The sequence below is a fragment of the Salminus brasiliensis genome, chromosome 6, assembly GCF_030463535.1.
Source record: "Salminus brasiliensis chromosome 6, fSalBra1.hap2, whole genome shotgun sequence".
Lineage (NCBI taxonomy): Eukaryota > Metazoa > Chordata > Actinopteri > Characiformes > Bryconidae > Salminus > Salminus brasiliensis.
This window is the reverse complement of record NC_132883.1, coordinates 20,359,699-20,379,785: the sequence shown is the minus strand read 5'-3', so window position 1 is coordinate 20,379,785 and position 20,087 is coordinate 20,359,699. Positions and strand designations below refer to the sequence as shown.

The window sequence follows — 20,087 nt, the reverse complement described above, 5'->3', positions numbered from 1 at the left end:
ATGAAAAGGTCATGGAAATATAATGTAAAATAATGAGTATTTTAATACTTGGATGAAATGACTGTTTGCAGTTTGGAATCCATGGACATCACCGAATGCTGATTTCTTTTTCTCGAGGTGTTTTGCCAGAGCTTTACTGCAGCTGACCTCGGTCGCTGCTCATTCTTGGGTCTTTCTGCCTTTAGTTTCGTCTTCAGCAAGAGAAAAACTGCTAAATCGGGCCATGGTCAGGTGACATTTCTTTGCCTTAAGAAGCTCCTGGGTTGCTTTTGCAATATGTTTTGGTTCATTATCCATCTGTACTTTGAACCATCCTATCAGTTGTGCAGCATTTGACCGGATCTGAGCAGAAAGTATAGCTCTTTACACGGCAACATTCATCCTGCTGCTTTTATCAACAGTCACATCATCAATTAGTGGCCCAGAGTCATTGACAGCCATGCAATAACAGTGCCTCCTGCATGTTTGACAGGTGATCTAGTATTGCTGTCCTTCTCCACATGATCTGTCACAAAGAATCTTGAACTAGGCAGATTTTTTTCTTCAAATTTTCTAATCTAATGTCTTTACTGTTCTTAAGGCTTACCACTAGGTTGCATCTTGGAGTAAACCCTCTTGACTTGACCAGATGTTATAAGGGGGTTTTCTTCACTAAAGAATGAATTCTACAATCATGTACTTTAGACGTCTTCAGTGATTTCCCAGACGTTTTAGTGTTGCTGAGTGCTCTTCATTTTTAGAAATGTACCAAATTATTTATTTGGCCATTACTCAAAGTTACTGTCAAGTCAGGTCAAGTCAAATTTATTAGTATATAGCTTTTTACAACTGTTGCAGCTTTACACAATTAGTAATTAATAAAAGAAAGAAAAAAAAGAAATAACATGAGAAGACATGAAGGATCCAAGACCCCCAGTGAGCAAGCCAAAGGCGACAGTGACAAAGAAAAACTCCCTCAGAGCTGGAGGAAGAAACCTTGGGAGGAATCAAGACTCACAAGGGGGATCTGCCCCATCCTCCTCTGGTCAGGTCCCCCTTGATATTTGATAAAAGTTATCAAACCATATATACTGTTGAACTGCTCTGATCATAATCATAATATAATAATCATGGTGTAGTATAACCTAATATAGTCATGGCAGTGATGGTCAGAGTAATGATAGTTAATAGTGCTAATATTAATAATGGCAAAATTTTTTTAATAGAGTCCATTTAGGTTTTAACATGGTCATTAGACAGGTAGCAGTGGTAGGAGGGTGTGTCACTGGTCTGGTTACTGCTTTCTTTCTGATTGGTTAGATTTTTTTCAGGCTAATGATGGCCTCCTTCTTTGAACAGCATATTACCATCTACCAAATGCAAATTCAACACATGAAATGAACTCAGGAATTTTATCTCCTCAATAAGTCATGGAATAATAAGAGAATTATCTTATCAGTTTAGTATTAGCTTATCAGTTGTTTTTTCATTACTTTTAAGCCTGTGAAAATTGAAGGACTACATAAAAGAAATACTGTAATTCGTAATGTCTATGGCAATATTTAGAGATCAACCCTTGAACTGACATAAACATATTCCAAATTGACATTGGCAGTGGGAACTAGTCTTAATGTGAAGAGATTGTTGGAGAAAAGCCAGCAACTTAGCTAGAAATGTTTGGTTACTAGACCTTTATATGAATGTTCAATCTGTCATCAAATCTTTCTTCTTTATATAATAACTTCTTTAGTTTTTCTTTGTGTTCATTTATTCTCACAGCTGAAATATGGGCTTTTGACATTAAGCATAAAATTATTTTTTATTATCATTGAAAATTCAGAATATACTCAGTTCTTTAGGTTACGACACATTCATTAAATGTTATTTATCAGTGTGACTGTGTAGCAGTTGTATCAATGTTTTTTTTTAATGCACGGCATTTTATATATTGTATTCTATTATTGAGAAAGATACTTCAGGTGCCCCCCTTCGGGACTGTGATGAACTGTGAAATTCAATAGTTCAAATGATTTCTTTAATCCACAAAGACCATCCAGGATCTTTCTGGAGAACCTTAATAACAGGCACAAAAAGTCAAAACAAAGTCAAGCCGTGGGAATAGGGCTTTTGGAAGCTAAAATGGAAACAAAGACGTATGACTGCAAACACAACCACATGTGGAAACCAGTTATTGGTGTTGTGATCATTAGATGATATTTTTACTACAAACTACAGCTTAGTTAAGCTTGTGGATTTTCTATAGGGCAAGGTGAGTGGACTTATAAAGGCTTATGAAGACTTAGAAATGTCCAAATGTTTGTGGACACCCCTTCTAATGAATGCCTTCAGCTACTTTAAGTTGCACACATTGCTAATACAGATATGCAAATGCACACACATACACGTACAGCTTGTCTAGTCCCTGCAGAGAAATATTTCCAAAACATTGGAACTTTCTGGAGCAGATAAACATAAAACTTTTGGGTTCATGCCTAATGCCAGGTAATCAAATTCTCACAGCAATGCTCCAAAATCTAGTAGAAACCCTTCCCTGGACAGTAAAGACAGTTTCTCCAACAAAAGCAGGATGAACTGTTTTAATACTTTTGATTTTGTCCATATAGTGTACAAGTCACTGCTCTACTGAGGGGCTTCAAAGGTTCAAATGAGTGGTGGGAATCCATTCTTCTTGATTTCAACATTAACTAATGTACTCCTTTTAAAGGACGAAGCACAGATAAGTGATACAGTGTCTTCCAGATTATGGTCTTGCCCTAATCTAGAAAGATATTGGATGCTATTGCAGATGTCACCAAAGTGGATATACCTCACTTACTGAGACTTGTCTGTGCTACCAGAACAAATAGGAGCGAACCTTAGATTTATTGCTAAAACGTATTACTGTTAGGTGGAAATCAAATTAAAAATATTCGATTTTACCTCCTAGATCAAATATTTTTTGATTTACAGAAAAAAAACTGTTTGAGAAATACTGGTGAGAATTTCTTGTCTACCTGAAATCCAGGACTACAGAAGTATTATTATTTTTATTACTATGAATAGTATTGTTATTATTATTTTTTTTTCAATGTATTGCTGTTTTCCTTGTTTCTTCTAGACCTGCTCTGTCTGCACTTTTTTCTTTTAAACTTACTTCTTTTGGCACTACATGGATGGAGTGTTGGGAGGGGGGAATATTGTGTGTGTGAGGGGAGGGGGTGGATTTGTACCAATGCGGCTATATTGATTTAAAAAATGTCTTCCATAATTATTATAATAATCCCATAATTGTATTCCATAAATTCAGTCACAAAAATTCAAGATTGGACTGTCACCTTGACTTTTGCAATATGGACAAGTTGGACACAGATGGAACTTTGGGCCTTTGCCTTTAACCCATCCGTGCAGTGAACACACACAAATACACACTAGTGATCAAACACACACACACACACACACACACACACAGACACAGTGAGCACAGGTGCCCGGAGCGGTGGGCAGCCATTGCTGCGGCGCCCGGGGAGCAGGAGGGAGGATGAAGGGCCTTGCTCAAGCTACTAGTGCAATTAATTCAGTGGCCTGGAAACCTTCACAGCCATAAACGTCTTTTAATAACTTTTCACTCGCAAATTCATTTTTAAAAAATGCAGCTCTGCTTATGAATTTGGCCTTTTACTCTGAATGAGTCTGTCATATGCAGGACCACTCAAAAAGACACAGGGGTCTGTTTTCCGTCCGGCGGCGCCCCCAGCGGTGACTTACAGCAGTGACAGCCTCATGTCAGAGCTTTGTGCTCAGCGTACAGCAGTCCGCCGCGCTTTCTCTCTTTGTCCTCAAGGCAACTGCACGGTCCGCCTGAATGTAACGTTAGATATTTTTCCTTTTCTTTTTTTTTAGAGTATTTTGAGCCATCTATTTAAAGACTGTTAAACGATACGAAGAATTCAAAGATGGTGTTAGTACACGTTGGATACCTGGTTCTTCCAGTTTTCGGCTCAGTACGAAATCGAGGTATTTATTACATTTACTTGTCTTGAACCAGTAGCGAAATCTTGTTATGAGCGGAGTCTTCGGGAAATGTAGCACTTGCTTGCTAACGTAACTAGCTAGACACGACCACGTTCACCAGCCAGATCCAGCCAAATCGACCTTGGTGGTTAAATGTTACGATTCAGGTCGTGTGCTAGTGATAAACAGACTGGTTGTGGTTTGCCCTCTTCTTGCTAGCTAGCTAGCAAGCAAGCTAAACGGCCAGGGAGGGTTTCAACAAAACCGTTGCATGACTGATTTCTGTTTTGAGGGCAAGCTAACCCGTTAGCTAGCCAGCTAACTAGCAAATCTGAGAAATACTAGCTGATTATGATGATTATTCGTGTAGTGAACTAAAGATCATACACTGGGAGCATCTTGGTCCTCGTTTGTTTTCTCGTTATTAGCTGTAGCTACGTTTGATGAGTCGCTGCGGTCTCTAAATAATGACCGCGATGTTTAATCCCAGCGTGGCTAGCGCTGCTAGCTAGCTAATCCACAAAGAAGGCCTAAGCAGTCACCATTTGGTGAACGTGTTCCCTCTGCTCTGCGACCCACTTGTAAAACAAACATATCTATATATAGCTAGCTGGACTAGACAAACGGAGCTAAGACTTCATTAGCAGAGCACCAAAAGTACCCCAAGTTATCTCTAGCCAACATGTACACCTTCATTTCTGACCGCTGCCTGGGCGTTTGTTCAGCTTTCTTGGGTTGTTTGGTTAACAGCGATGATCGGTTAGCTAGCTAGCTAGCTTGTTAACCAGCTGGCTACAGTAACTAGCTAGCTAGCTACATGTATGATCTTATAAGCGCTCGGTAACCTTACAGCTCCGTTCAGAATAACGTTTAACGACGCTGGCACCTGGTTGAGGCCTGCTGATTGCATAGCTGTGCTTGGAGTCGCCATTTGCTCACGTTTGACCACGGCTCTCACGTACCCACAGGCGAGGGTTTCCGCCGAACTAAGACGCTAGCGGAGCCTAGCTGGCTAGCTAACTCTGCTTTAGCTTGCTCACATCGTCCTACTAGCTGCCCGGCTGACTAGCTAGCTGAGTGAACGTAGCTAGCCAGTTAACTATAGCTGGCGTGGCACTGATTTCCATGGAGTGGCATCAACGATTTCATTGTGCTTTTATTTCTGTTCTTATTTCCTGTCTCATAGTATCGAGGCTGGCTCTACATTCTGCATTATCAGATCTTTGTCGTCCCCCCTCCATTGTGTAGCTAATGATCATCTGCTGCTGTGTGGTGTGGCCTCTGCCTGTTCTCTGCATTTAGCTGTTTTGTGATCCCCTTCTTCATTTCCTCTTTCCATCAGAAGACGACATTGGTATTTGAGCACCCAAGACTGTACTCCCTTATGTTAAAGACTAAAAAAAAACAACAACAAATAATAATAATAATAATAATAGCTAACACATTTAGAAACAGATTTGTCTCTTTCTATGTTAAGTTGCAGTAGTTAGCCCATATATAGTAGCATTAGAGAAGTGACTCATGTACCTCCCATCCAGCCTTGGTAGTCAACATGTGTAAATTCCTGTAAAGTGGATGCATTTTGCTGTTTAAATTTCATGAACCAAAAAAGACAGAAATCCTTTTTAACACACAAAGGTGCATTGTACCCCTTTCTTGCATGTGGGCTTCATTTTTTTTTTTTTTTTTTTTTTTTTTTTCCAATTGGGCTTTTTATTTTTACTTTCTCTTTCTTTTAAAATCTTTATCTCTGTAGTTTGGAGGAAGCACATGGCTTCAGACTCGAAGCGTCAAAACAGTAGGAATTAACCAAAGCAAGCGGAAAGCCCACACAGATTTGTTACACTGCACCTGTGTTGATCATCCAGACCTGAAGCACATGGCTTTGGATATTACTCAAACAAGGCTTCTCAATAAATGCCGGCATTAAAACAAATCACACCGATTAACGAAGCACTTTACCCAATCTCTGCACTAACAGATTTCAAAATGCTATCCATTTCACAGGGATGTTTATTTCCTTGCACTGCTACAAAATATCCTCTATTAGAGTGGAAATGTCTATTGTTTGGTTGTGGTTTCTCTACCTTTTGTTCTGGTAATAGACTTCAATGCATGAATCACATTATTCATATTATTTTATTCTACATTGATTAGACTCCAATGTAATCTTTCTGTAGAAAAGATGTACCCTGCTGTACTGTAATGTGCTGTAGCCAACACATCTGCTCATTGGATGCTGCTTTTGTTCTGTTAACCCTGTACGGAGCATGGTGGGCCTTGCCTTTGGTCAATGTTGTTTTATTTGTTGCATGGAATTATTATTATGACACAGATCCACCTATACTAATATTTTTCAATAAAGAATATAGTATTTTTCCTAACCTCCAGTGTGCTTCTTGCTGATTTCCATTTATTGTCTTCCCCCACCTCCTCCCTCCTGCTGTGACAGATAGATTGATTTCCTTGCTTTTTCATCATGAGGCCTCAATGAGTTTATATGTGGTCATTTATGTTGATTATTTAGGCACTTGAAGGTGCAGTACAAAGACTTTTTAGCTTAACCAGGACATCATTTAATTCTAAATTCTGTATTTATTTCAAAAGGCATCTAGGCTCTTCCAGAGTTTAGTGCTGTATCTGACTTACTGGACTGCAATAATTTACTATCCTTTTCCAAATTTGGGAAATTCCAAGTGCTATTGGCTATGGAAAATTTAGGGAACTTATGGGAACTGCACCTTTAAGTCTTCTCCCAGCAAACGATACTGATGCGATGTAGATTTGTCCCTATTCTGTGGTGTGGAGGTATCCAAACATTCCATCTCTGTGATTTATTCTTTTCCCCACTAACACTTGGAACACATTCTGGCACTGGGTGAAATTCATTGCACATATTTAAACACATTTACAGTAGATCTCTTACTCCCAATGCCTCGGCTATTTTTTCCCCCCTTTGTTCACAATTTATGTAGTTTGGCCTTCAAGCCTGGGAGGGTAATTTAACTTTAGTGAGACAGTAGGGTGAACTGGAGAAACATCAGGAGTTCACACGCTCCTAAACACATGGGCCATAACTTGCTAATCACATTGCTTTTGAGATTTACACACTTCTCCTTTTTTGTGTACTTGTTCATCTATACCAGATTCACCATTTTATTTTATTTTATTTGTTTTATGTCTTCAGCCCTCTTGCTTTGGGCCATTGTTAACCGTGAGAAATTGCAGAAGGTGTGGCCAGGCCTTTTTCCTGTAAAGATTACCATTCACATCAGTGGTTGCATTATTATGTTTTTAACATAATAATCATTCATTGGTCCAGACTCCCATTAGCTTGCCTCGGAAATGCATTGGAAAAAGAAAATGCTAATTCGATGGGGTTTTTAGACACCTTGGGTCATGTTCTATATCACTTTCGTCTGAGCGAGTTGATGTCAGTGTTTTTAAGCCATGATTGTTTGCTAACTAATAGAAAACCACTATGAATGACTCTTCTTTTCAGTACTATCTGGCCTCAATCCAGTCCATAGTTTTCTGGATTCCTATAGCTGAAATGGGTAATCACTGGCTGTGTCCAAAACCACATACTACTATATTGTAGACTATTGCTTTGTTTACATGGAAGTACATAGAAATACAGTATTCACTGCTTTTTTAGTAAAGTTGCGCTATGCTGCATGTGATGTTTGTGCAGCAGGTTTAGTGTGGTATTAATCGGAGCACCGCCACAGCTCATAGTACAGTTTTCATTGTATGCCTGTAAAAATCATTTGCTATCTAGAGTACCTATAATCTACTCAGTATGGAAAAAGAAGCTCAAGAAAATCAAGGACATGACATCCATTAAGCAAAAACAGGAGTGAATAAAAGACTGCTGTCGTTATACAAAGTACTATAAGGAATGTATGTTTATTTTTTATTTTTTTTTATACATATGTATGTACATATACACACTATACAAAACAACACTCAATTCACTACTTGCAAGTCCTTTATTAAGTGATATTAGGGTTTGACATTGGCACATGCCTATTCTATGCATAATTCTTTGATTTTAAGCAAAGGTGGAACACTAAATTAGGGCTGCACGATACTGGAAAAAAAATATATGTTGAGATATAAAAAAAAAAAATACAGGACTTTTCAGATTTCACCAAAGGGTCCGTGATTCAACATGTCATATAATTAATAATGAACTTTTGTATCCAATATTGGAATGAAATAAATGGTATTTAGCTGATATAACTTACCTATGATAGATGTGTCGTGGAAAATGACAACAGTGCAGGATTTTATTTTGTAAGCAGCAAAAAAAGTCATAGCATGATGTGTTTGATATGATCTGACATTGCGATGGCGATGCTGAAACGATATATTGTGCAGCTCTATACTTAATGCTTAAAGGTTCTTGCCTTAAAAAAAGAACCTTTAATAAATTCACATGGTTCTTTGGGTTAAGTTGTACATTGCCTTTACTCAAAAAACTCCAGTACAATGCCTTTTTAGGTGTGTACTTCACTGCTAAGGGTGATGCACTGTTTATGCTATACTACTTAGACTGGTAGTATGTGGTCCTGGATGCACCAGTTGTCTTACAGCTCTGGTTTACGTGATGTGGAACATAAATCTGGACAAGTTGGAGGAACCCAAAGGAGTAGGTGGAGAATCGAGTGTTAAAATGAAAAGAAAGCAGGGCAAGTCCCAGCTTTATCTAAAGTATGCAGGAACTAGAGTGGGAGTGCAGAAGAAGCTTCTTAAGAGGGTGGAAAACACATGGATCATAACTTGCTAATCACCTTGCTAATGCTTGTAGGGGTTCACACACATTTCTCTTTTTGTGTAGACATTCATCCACATTAGTCACCGTTTTTAATTTTACATCTTCATGGAACTTGTCTGAAAAAGTGCAGAAACATCAACTTAGGTTAACACGTTCTGCTTCAACACAAGCCTAATTCTTTAATTATTTTCTAATTTAGGACCCTTTTCCATTTAGCACTGTGTATTTCAGCCCAACCATACACCTCATGTCCAAGACAAACCTTTTAAACGTTGTTTAAGCTCTTAAGCCTTTATTATTTACACACTTATGTACTTAATGCATGCTAGCATCATTCTGTTCTACATGTGATGTGAGACAGGCTTTTTTTCATTTAACATGTTGATTTGCTGTAACATTTTACTGCATGCTTTGCTACCACAACTGTAGGAGCCACCATGAGACGACTTGATGAATCAGTCTGAGCCAAAGCCATAGATTTAGTAGAGCACTTGAAGCAGCAGGTGTGGACTCCATCAGTTGGCCAAGGAACTCCCTCTGAGAGGCTCGGCTAGCTGCTTGGAATAGTCAGTAAATAATAGTAGGCTCGCTCACATCTGTCGAAGTGTCAGCTGCTGGGAGGTGAGACGCGACCTTGAGAACCAAAAGCAAACCACACGCACTGCTGTCAACTAACACCGAGAAGCCCTGGTAGTATTTCGAGCCAGTGAAGTCTACACAATGCACTCTACTTCACCCTTGCATTCTTGATTACACTCATTACCACCAGTCATGGATTTAGATGAATTTAGTTCAAGAGAAACTCTGCAAGCTTAGGATAGGTGCCAAAAACGGGGCACAAACATTCACCTAAAGATCAGCCTCTCCATGTCTGACGTTCTTTGACGTGGTGTCGTTGTTCTTGCAGGATCTCAGTTTAACAGGCATCAGCATAGCCATGCTACCTCTTGCCGGCATTTCCACGTAGGCCCTCAGGCCCAGATCCCTGTTGACTTCCCAATGCCCCATCCAGGACAATCTCAGACGGGGATGAACCCGCACCTCGCCCCGACGCACCAGCCAGCTGCCCCGCTCCATCCGCCCCTCAGCCACATGCCAGCACCACAGTTCCAGGACATCCAAGGCCCCCCTTTCCTACCTCAGGCTTTACACCAGCAATACCTCATCCAGCAGCAGATCCTGGAGGCACAGCACAGGAGGATCCTTCCACAGCCCAGGTAAGATCACGGTACAGCCGACCACTGCTGGAAATGAATGTTTTTTAGTATATTTTTTTGTAAGCCACATCGTTTACATTCAAGGTAGTTTAAAAAAAAAATCACTTGGTTGGTTTCATGTGTCTCAGACGAAACATCCCCTTACCATCCCAGCACTGGTAGCCCCATGTGATAGGGTCCTAGCGAGTGGGTGGGAATTAGCAAAGAAAACCCTTACAGCTCTACACTGGCTGAGCACTGTATTTCCAGTTTTAAACTGGAAACATTTCTGGTTTGGTAAGCCTGTGCCCACTGCAGCCTCAGTTTTTTTTTAAATACAGTTAATGTTTATACTGTTTGTCTTTTATTGAGCACATTTAGTAAATGTCCACAGTACATGCTAGCCAATTGTCCACAAATCACTTCCAGAACACAACAGGTAATATAAAAGCGGTGAAAAGAACCCTGGGCCAGCAGCAAAACAGGAGACAGGAGACTCTACACACTGCAAAAACACGTGTCCACTTTTAGAAAAGCAAGAAATGTATTAATGTAAGGACACCAATGCCAATGCTGTCCAAAAAACACCCCCTCCCAACTGCAAAACATGGTGAAGGGAGTATCATTGTTTAGGGCTATGAATTCAAAACTGTATCAGAACATTTTATAAGAGAATGTGAGGGCAGCGGTTTATGACATTGGGTAATGCAACAAGACAATGACCCAAAGCACACAAGTAAAACAACTAAGCCCTATTGAGATGCTGTGGCATGATCTGAAGAAGGCTGTGCATACAAGGCATACAAGGAACATTGATGACCTGAGACATGTTTGCAGGGAGAAATGGTCCAGAATTCCTCCTCAATGTTGTGCCTGTCTTAAATGGGATATACCGGTTAATTCATTCATTTATTGGCTTACGTACATTTACTAGCCTGCACTGTGCATTTTTACTCAATGTGTTCAGGTTAGCTTTACTGTGTTTCTCTATAATTGTGACTTAAACCACATTTTTATTAGTAAAAGATGCAGAAATCCACTGCAGTGCTGACACTCCATTGGCTGATTAGATAATTGTATAAATTAGTTGTTGTGCAGGTATTCCTAATAAAGGTTGAAAATGCCCTCTGCTGTACATTAAGCGAACATGATAAACAGCCCTCTGTCCAAAATCTTATTCAAAGTGTTACATTTACATCCATATCAGTTATTTGCACATACATTAGCTACAGGATATTTTTAATATTCTTAGAAAGGGCCTATTTTAAAGATGTTTTTATTGCAATTGCACAGTTATACAATGTCAGTTTTGATTAGCTGGTATTCTTTAGACATGAATCCAACTGGAACTGGTTATTTTAAGCAGACATGCCCAAGAGAGAACGCCTCACCATCCCCAGACGCTGCGTCCCCCGTATGAGTACGCCCCTTCCATCCACGTCCCTCCTCCTCCACCCGTCCCGCAGCAGCCGCGCTACCTTGCTGAAGGAACAGACTGGTAATTTTGTTTTAACCACCCTCTCAATGTAGTTTTTAAATGGGTTGTTGCTTTAAATGCTACATTAGCTACAGCAGTTACTTAAGGACCCATGTCCTATGCCTTTCTTGTATTTCATTAAGGTCTACCTTGAGGATGTTGAGGGTGTTTCACACATAATAATAATCATAATTAATTAATGAATTTTTACATGACCAATTTACAAACCCTCCTTATCCCTTAGAATTACCTAAAGTTCTTTTGCAATAAGGCTGAAGGATGGAGATGATCTCTGTTCTGGTTGGCTGTCCAGTATTGTCTCATTCAAACAGCAGTCTGGACTTAGTGTGAATGGGCAGGAGTAAACTGCTGCAGGGGGATAGGATGCATGTTTTGTGACCTCACAAAACTGTCCATTCAAAAATCCTTGCATGGATTGTAAAGAGTGTGTTGCCATATCTATTTAATGTTATTGAAACAAATGTGAGTTAAATGCAATAAAGAATATTCCAATGAATGATTGCACCTTTGTCCTTTTAGGGATTTGAGTGTGGACCCAGGACTGCCTCACCCGCAGTACCACGTCCCGCAGCTCCCTCAGCATTATCAGCACTATCTGGCCTCTCCCAGGCTGCACCACTTCCCCAGGACCGCATCTTCAGCACAAGTGGTACGTCTCAGGCCTGTTTTCTGAACCCAGTAAGTCGTAAGTGATGAGTATTTAGGCCAAACTGAGAAGAAGCTGTTTCCACCAATGTGTGGGCTATTGCAGATAGAAAAAATTGCAGATTATGCAGCTCAGACTCATAGAGCTAGATATCTCAGTCCCACAACAGATGAATTACATGAGGTATAATCCAGTTTCAGATTAACTAATGGTTCTGTCTATTATAGGTTGTCCATGAGATCAGAAACTACCCCTATCCGCAGTTACATCTGTTGACCCTGCAAGGCCTCAATCCCTCTCGCCATGCCACTGCTGTGCGGGAAAGCTACGAGGTACTGTCAGGTTCCTCATCTCTCCCTAAACAATCTTTAATCCAGCATGCAGCGTTACTTATTAACGGCTCAACTAATTTACAAAACAGCCCCTTCAATAAAAGAAACGGTTGACAAAACATGACCAATAGACTGAGCCCTCAGCTTTGTGTAGATGGTTGTTTGACACTGCAGTATAAAAAAAAAACACATGCATATGTTTTTAATTCCAGGAGCTCTTACAGCTGGAAGACAGGCTCGGGAATGTGAACCGAGGGGCTGTGCAAACCACCATTGAGAGGTTTACATTCCCTCATAAGTACAAAAAGGTAAGTGCTTCTAATGTCAAATGTACAGTATATGTATATAAAGTTAAAATAGTATTAAATAAAATAAATATGCATTTCTATAATGTTTAAAATCCATGTAAAATCCAATGTACTTGGGAAGAAGACCCTTTTTCAGATTTGTGTATGTATAAAAATAAGAAGGATGCAATAAAACATGAAAGGGCTGTCAAGTGGTGCAACTGCCTGTGTTGGCTATACTCCTCTGGAGATTGCAATTTTGATCCCTGGAGATGCCACAGTCATCTGTGACTGAGATTCCAAGAGAGTGTAATTGGCCTCTCGGGTGGGTAAGATGACCCTTCCGTTTCCCAGCACTCAGCATGAACAAAAAATATGCAGTTAGCAGCAGTTTGAAAAAATGTGGTCGGCTATCCTTATGCGACTTTGAGAAAGCAGGTGCTAGCCTTTACCCTCCCAGCACTGGTAGCTTTGTTTGATGTGGAGTCCTAGCTAGTGGGTGGAAATTGACAATGATATAATTTGTAAAACTCCACAAACTGCAGGGGATAAATCAGTAAATGTCCTCCAACATCATTGCAATTATAGCATCAACAGGCAATGTTAACAGTGATGCTCCTAATAAAATACGATTGCTGTACCCAGTGGTTAAAAGTCCTGTATTCTAATGCTTTGAAGATGCTTAACAAAGCAGCCAGTAGTTATTCCTTCAATTCTAGGTAGAAAGTCTTTTATGCTTTTGCCAGTTAAAGTTCTGAGTTATTTGAATTGAAATACTTCTGCTTTGGTCAGCAACTCAGCAAAAAAAGCCGTGGTTCCTATGTTGTTGATTCTTCCCAATAACATTGTTAAGTGATGAACACTGTAAAAGCTAGGCGTGCTTCCTAGTTTCATCTCATTCTTTGTGTGATTTCACTGTGGCGTCCTTGTGTGTAATTTCTACTCTTTTACTCCATAGCGAAGGCCACTGGAGCTGAAAATAGGGATGGACGAGGATGAGCTGGACACAGATGAAAAGTGTACAATATGTCTGTCAATGCTTGAGGATGGAGAGGATGTAAGGTAGTTGGCAATGTTTATACTAAGCATGTATATATTAATTGCTAGGGATGTCCTGAACAAGGCTTTCTGTATATATTGAGTATCTGCTGATATTAATACCTGATCTAAGATTAAGTACATTAGTTAGTAAAAACAATCCAAATCCAAACTCTCATAAACAGCAGTGGGGGGGGGGGGAGTTTACACCAATTGCATATTGGACACGAATGTTATGACGATGGTGGGATTTCAGGATTCCGCGTATTTTGTCTACATCCACATTTGATATGTAGGTAGTGCTCTTTCTTTATTATTACATCCACAAGTCTACCAGTTCCACTGACAGTAAAAACAGTCCCAGGTCATGACGGGACCACCACTACAATGTTGAACAGTTCGTTTAGTGTTTTTGGGGGGCTGAATGCCTTATTGTGGCCAAACCCAATCTTTGTGTCATCTGACCATAAGAATGTTCTCCCGAAGGCTTTTTCTTTATCTGTGTGGGCTGTAGACAGTGACACTGGGGCTCTAGTGGCTTCCAGTTCATGACAAACCTGTGCATAGGTGGTTCTTGGCTTGTTCCTGACCATCCAAACCAGTTTGCTACCAGCTGATGGTGACAGTTTGGGCTTCTTTCTGACCATGGCAAAGTGGCCACACCTACCAGTAGCATGTACTCACGTACAATTGTTTAAACTGATGGTACTATGTACATAAATCTACTATGATCCTTCTCAAATGTGCACTGAGCTCTTTGGACTCCCATTGCACTCTTTGTTGGTCAGTTCACTCAGTGCTGTCAAATCCAACAAACCCTTTTTATGTGGCACAGAGGTGCTACTGGATGTAGCCAATCATGATCACCAACAGGACATTCAGAGGACTTAGTTTCGACAAGAAAAGGCTCTGACCCTAAAAAGAACAGTTCAGACAAATCTTTGAAAACCCAAACAATGTCCAACCACAGCTATAGGCGCAGTCTAATTTTAAAGTGCAGAGAGTTTAGGACTCGGGACTACCTAAACTGACATGACACTTGACTCAGGTCTTGAGACTTACTCAGTGACTTTTGTTGTTGACTTACTTTGTTGTTCACTGATAAATTATTAATTGCCTGTACTTTAGCACCTTCGTCTAACCTAGCATATCTTTTTTTTTTTTTTTTTTTTTCTTTCCCCTCTTCAGGAGATTACCCTGCATGCATCTGTTCCATCAGGCCTGTGTCGACCAGTGGCTTGCAACCAATAAGAAGTGTCCCATTTGCAGGGTGGACATTGAGACACAGCTGACTCCGGACAGCTGATGTCTTCTGTAGCGCCGGTGGAAGCCCTACCCTTTCTCCCTATCCCTTCTTGGGTACTTTGCCAAATGTCTGTCTCTCCATCACCTTTCACCTTTGACCTTGCCTTCTGAGCCAACCGAAGACGTGAAGCAGGTAGGATTAAAGACGTACCACAGTGTGAGCGAAAATGGGAAGGAGCCGGAGGATTCACGGTGGACGAATATTCAGATCTGCGCGAGCGTCCTAGGCAGCTTTCAGTGGGACTTCAGTGGGCTTTAGCTGAGTCTGTCATTGAGGTGGTTCCTATCAAGGTCCCCTGCATGAGCCTCCTGTGTATTTAGGACAGCAAGCGCAGCTCCTGGACGGTCTCCACCACAGTTAACCTAAAGCTTTTCCTCCCTTGCAATGTTTCAGTCGACAAACGGATGTCGCATCATGACATAAACATCACAAAGCCTCCAAATTTCCAAACATTAGATGTAGTCAGTTGTGTATTTCAGATGTACTGCGGTCTTCTACGGCCTAGGAGAGTGCAGTCGATCAGCTCAAAATATTCCGAATGCGCACTGCGCGGAAACGTGGAGCTGTGAACGCGGACGGTACGTTATGTCGTTGTGAAGCGTAATGAGTAGATTGGGGAGTGAAATCTAGAAAGCTAGAAACACATAAGGATAGCCTTGTTCTCACAAGTCAAGTAATCCAACTGTATGAAATGATACTAACAAACAGTCCTTAACTGTAATTTTCAGAAGTGATGCTTAATGTACTTTCTGTAATCATGGTGACAGCAAGGCCAGGCTTGACTTAAGCTGTGACAGTATGTATTTGTGCTTGTGAAAAATCTCCATGCTTAGAAAAGTATCTTCAAAATGCATGTTCTGTGAGTGGCCGGGGCTTTAATTTCTTTCTTTTTTTTCAAAAAATTTTCTTTTTTCTTTGATTATTTTTTTTTCCGGGAACATAATGGATAGGATGGACGGTTCGTGCATGAGAGATATCTTACTAATTCTGAAGACACTGTGTTCTCAACTTGTCACTGACGTAACAAAGAGTGAGATGTATACCTTAATGCCTGTAGGACAAGCACACATTCTAATAGCAACAGCCTACTTCTCAGTGTTTCCATTAGCAATGTAAGTGTGTGGTATCGCTTGAACGTACAGTATATGTAGAGTTACTCAGCTAAGAAAGCAGCTCTAACGTCAAATTGTGCATGAAAACCTGTTGCTGCCATTTCTGGAGGAGACGAAAAGGGAGAAAAGCCATTGTTTTATAGATACCAAACATAACTTTTCTAAGCTGTATTTTTCAGTTGATTGTTTTCATTCTTCCTGTTCTGTTCTCTTCTGTTTTTTTTTCTTCTTCTTCTTCTTCTTCTTCTTCTTCCTCTTTCCTGTTTTCCCTACTATGGATGAATTATGCCAACCTAGCTGTGGGGCTGGTTCAGCTTCTCACCATTTCAAATAAGTAGCTGCAATGCTGGAATAATATTTATTGTTGTCTTAATGTAGCTAGCTGTTATTTTTGTAAATGCACTATATTATGAGGTTGCCTGACTTCGATGTGATTGTGAATTTTTTCTCTCGTCCCTTTGCTTATGCATTTGCACTCAGTGACCTGTCTCCTTGACCAGTGCTGAAACGTGTACACTGCGCTCCTCACGGTATACTCCATCCAAAAAGAAAGAAAAAAAAAAACAGTAGCGTAGCCATACGTCCACCACTTAGCGCCACTTGTATCCACAGCGTTAGTCAAACCCTCATCAGTCACGCTTAAATGTATGTGACTTTATGGCTCGGTAGCATTTCTGAAGACAGTTTGACACCAATGCACTGAGACGCCATAATGCAGTGACCGACACAATGTGCTCGCTTCTGTTTTAACGCCAACTTTCCCAGGTGTCCACTTTGAGCAGTCCACTTTGAGCATTGTGGCGAATTGTGCAGGAAGGAAGTGGAGAGCATTTTGTATAGAGGCCTGTTTCCATGAGAGAGAAGAGAGAAAAAGAGTTTTTCCTATTTCTCAGTTTCTGGCAGCAGCACATCAGTTTTTTCTCATGGTAATATTGAAAATTCAACCTTTTATAGTACAAATCGAATTTTTAAATGATGACCTGTTGCTAAAACATCTATTTGTTGGTCTCCGAGTGGTCCAGTAGACTATGATCCAAAGATCGCTGGTTCGAATCCTGGGTCATCCTGGAGTCCTGGAGTCAGAGAGAGCACAACTGGCCCTGCTCTCCCAGAGGTGGGTTGATGGCACTTCCTCCCCACAACACTCCCAAAAGCATCTGTTGGCTGTTGTATCGGAGCTGCAGAGCCATGCTTTCCTCCGTGCACGCTGGCTACCTCACACTACGGCATCAGCTGCAGTTTAAAAAGAGGCCGTGGCTGGCTTCAAATGTCGGAGGACACGTGCTAGTCTTCACCCTCCTTGTGATAGGAGTTCACATGAAATTAGAAATAAATTACTCTGATTTGTTCATTATGTCGAGACAGTAGACGTTAGAATTTTGATTCAACACTACTGTTCAAAAGTTTGGAATCACTTTTCATACGACCAAATTGTTAACAAAAAGGACAGCCGAGGGCACTTTGAGGGTGTTCAATGCTATGTATTTTGGCAACAACAAAGTTACTGAGGGTTAAAATGACAAATTATCTATATGTTTTGTATCAAGTTATCTGCCTCAAGATATGACGCTTTTGAAATACAAGTGATTATAAATATATTTTTTTGTTGTTCTTATTTTTAACTACTTCTACTTATTATTTGTAATAATAATTATTTGTAACTTGTGTTGTTGCACAGGAGCAGTATATTAGAATTCTTTTTTTTTTTTATTGAAAGCATTGAAAGTGTCCAAATATTTGGAGATTCATTATTTTAAGAGAATACATTTTGGTATCAGTGAAAAGGCTAAGGAAAATATATGCTTAAATATAAATATAAAATCTTCCACATAATAAGTAAAAAATGTGATATGCTGCTCGTAGATACGGAAACGAGAAGGAGAGGAGAAGTAGGTCTTTTTGTCCTCCTTCCTTGCAGAAACAGGCTTCCATACTTTACTAAGCTTTTTAATTCAGCCATGAATTGGCATTACTGTTATGATTGTCTCAGTGAGAGTTTAGTGTTGCTGACCCTTGCTAGCCTTCTTCTGTGTGTGAGCAGTGTTCTGTCCGTCGAGCTTCCTTCTGTGGCTTCAGTGTCCGTTTTTACTTCAGAAGGGTACGGAGCAATCTTTTTTTTCCCTTTTTTTTTTCTTTTTCTTTTGGGGTTGTTGGAGTTTTACTCGTGTCCTGTGTCCAGCATTCTATAGTTTACACAGGATGTTGTGCGTCAAAAAAAATGCCTTAAGTATTTAACAATCATAATTTATGACTAACTTTAGCTACTATGGGTGCGTATTTAAGTTTTGATTTAGTTTGCTGATTTTAATCTGTTTATTTATTTACATAGACATAACGTGTATAAATACCTCATTGTGCATACTTTAATGGGAGTGCTTTGCATGCATTTGTACTTTAAAAGGAGAAAAAGAGACAAAACGAGACAAAAAAAAAAAAATCAAAAAGGGTGTGCTGAAATGTGTTAAGTGTGTGGTGCTGTGGATTTGGTTACATTCCATTAATGCAATTTCAGCTGTGATTTAGTAGACAAACCGCTTTAGACTGGAAATGTTTTGCATGTATCTCCTATTTTGCACTCTCGGCTTGGCTACCCTCTCACTGGCATTTGGAAAAATGTGCACCATGCTCTCTTTACTTTAAATCTTCTGACTTGGTTTAGTGATCTGATTTTTTTTTTTTTTCCTTTTCTTTTTTTCCTTATAAAAAAAAAGGTCGTATTAAAACACAGCTTAGTGCGGAGTGAGGTGTACTGTGATTAGCCATGAGTCACCCTAATGCTTTACATTAGCTGGATTTATATTACATAGAGAAAGATCACATCGATTTACACTTACGTTTGTGATGCCCACGTGACCCCTCCCTCTTTTTTCTAGCCCCTCCCATTTGTTTATTTTTTTATGTTACTTCGTAACAGGGTCTGGAGCTCAACGACTGTCTGAGGATGTATCTATCGCTAATTGTAGTACATTTAAGATGGTCATTAATATGTTTCTTTTGATACTTTTAACAAAGACGTGGACGAAATTGCAAAATCGCTATTGGACCTTTCTCTTGAGGAAAACAAAACGTGAATAGAATTTTGCAGCGAGCCGCTGATATTGTTTGAAAGGTGCAACGCCGAAACACTACATGATACAATTTCAAACGAAGATGGCAAAACACTTTCCTGCTTCATCACGTCTGTGCCAAATGGGATTTTGACACAGGCCAGTAGAACAAGTTCTTTCTTGGTTAACAAACACTTGGGATTCTCTGTTTATTTGCAAACAAACAAACAAACAAAAAAAAGGTACAAGTGAAGACATGCCGTGTCCTATGATTTGCCTCACCAGCCTTAAAGTCTTTATTCTTTGCTCCACCACCCTAGCAGATTTTTGGACATACAGCAATAGTATTATGTTTCGCAAAACAGAATGAACAGTAGATCCTAAAGCACAAGCTCTATAATGCATGTCTTTCTCAGGTTTTAATATACATATGAGAATGGATAGATATGTTAAAAATATTTTACCATAAATCTTTCTGATGTTTTTTCTGCTGCTGACGTTAAAAAAAAATATTGAATAACCTGCCAGTGAAAGGGAAGTGGCTATCTTTGTATAAGACACTGCTGTTGCTGTTACTGCGCAATGTTTTCTGACATTAATATTTTATAGTCAAGTAGAAAAAAAAATATGTATTGACAATATTTAAGCAATAGCTCGATGATCATCATGTACGATAACTAGATTAAGTGTATATTGCGTAAAAAAAAGGAAAAAAAAACACTTAGATTCACTTTTGGTGGATTTTGTACTGTATTTATTACTAATGATGCAAAAAGTTGCATAGCTTAACCCAAACTGTTCTTTCTTTTTTAATTTCTTGTCTTGTATATGACCTTTTTGTATGTGTTTTTCAAA

General features: G+C 39.7%; 1 protein-coding gene across 4 annotated transcripts; it reads left to right on the top strand.

The window, feature by feature from the left end:
• Positions 1-3,758: 3,758 nt before the first annotated feature.
• ark2cb (arkadia (RNF111) C-terminal like ring finger ubiquitin ligase 2Cb) lies at positions 3,759-20,059 on the top strand. Of its 4 annotated transcripts, none has more exons than XM_072681937.1 (8): positions 3,759-3,993; positions 9,678-9,987; positions 11,333-11,464; positions 11,984-12,113; positions 12,338-12,442; positions 12,655-12,750; positions 13,688-13,791; positions 14,956-20,059. In XM_072681937.1, exons 1-8 carry the CDS (start codon positions 3,933-3,935, stop codon positions 15,071-15,073), a joined length of 1,056 nt encoding a protein of 351 aa, XP_072538038.1. In that variant the 5' UTR covers positions 3,759-3,932; the 3' UTR covers positions 15,074-20,059. The 4 variants fall into 4 exon arrangements, 3 of the variants coding, with proteins under 3 accessions (XP_072538038.1, XP_072538037.1, XP_072538039.1); XM_072681936.1 differs by having other exon boundaries at positions 11,330-11,464; XM_072681938.1 differs by lacking the exon at positions 3,759-3,993 and adding an exon at positions 8,126-9,391 and having other exon boundaries at positions 11,330-11,464.
• Positions 20,060-20,087: the final 28 nt, after the last annotated feature.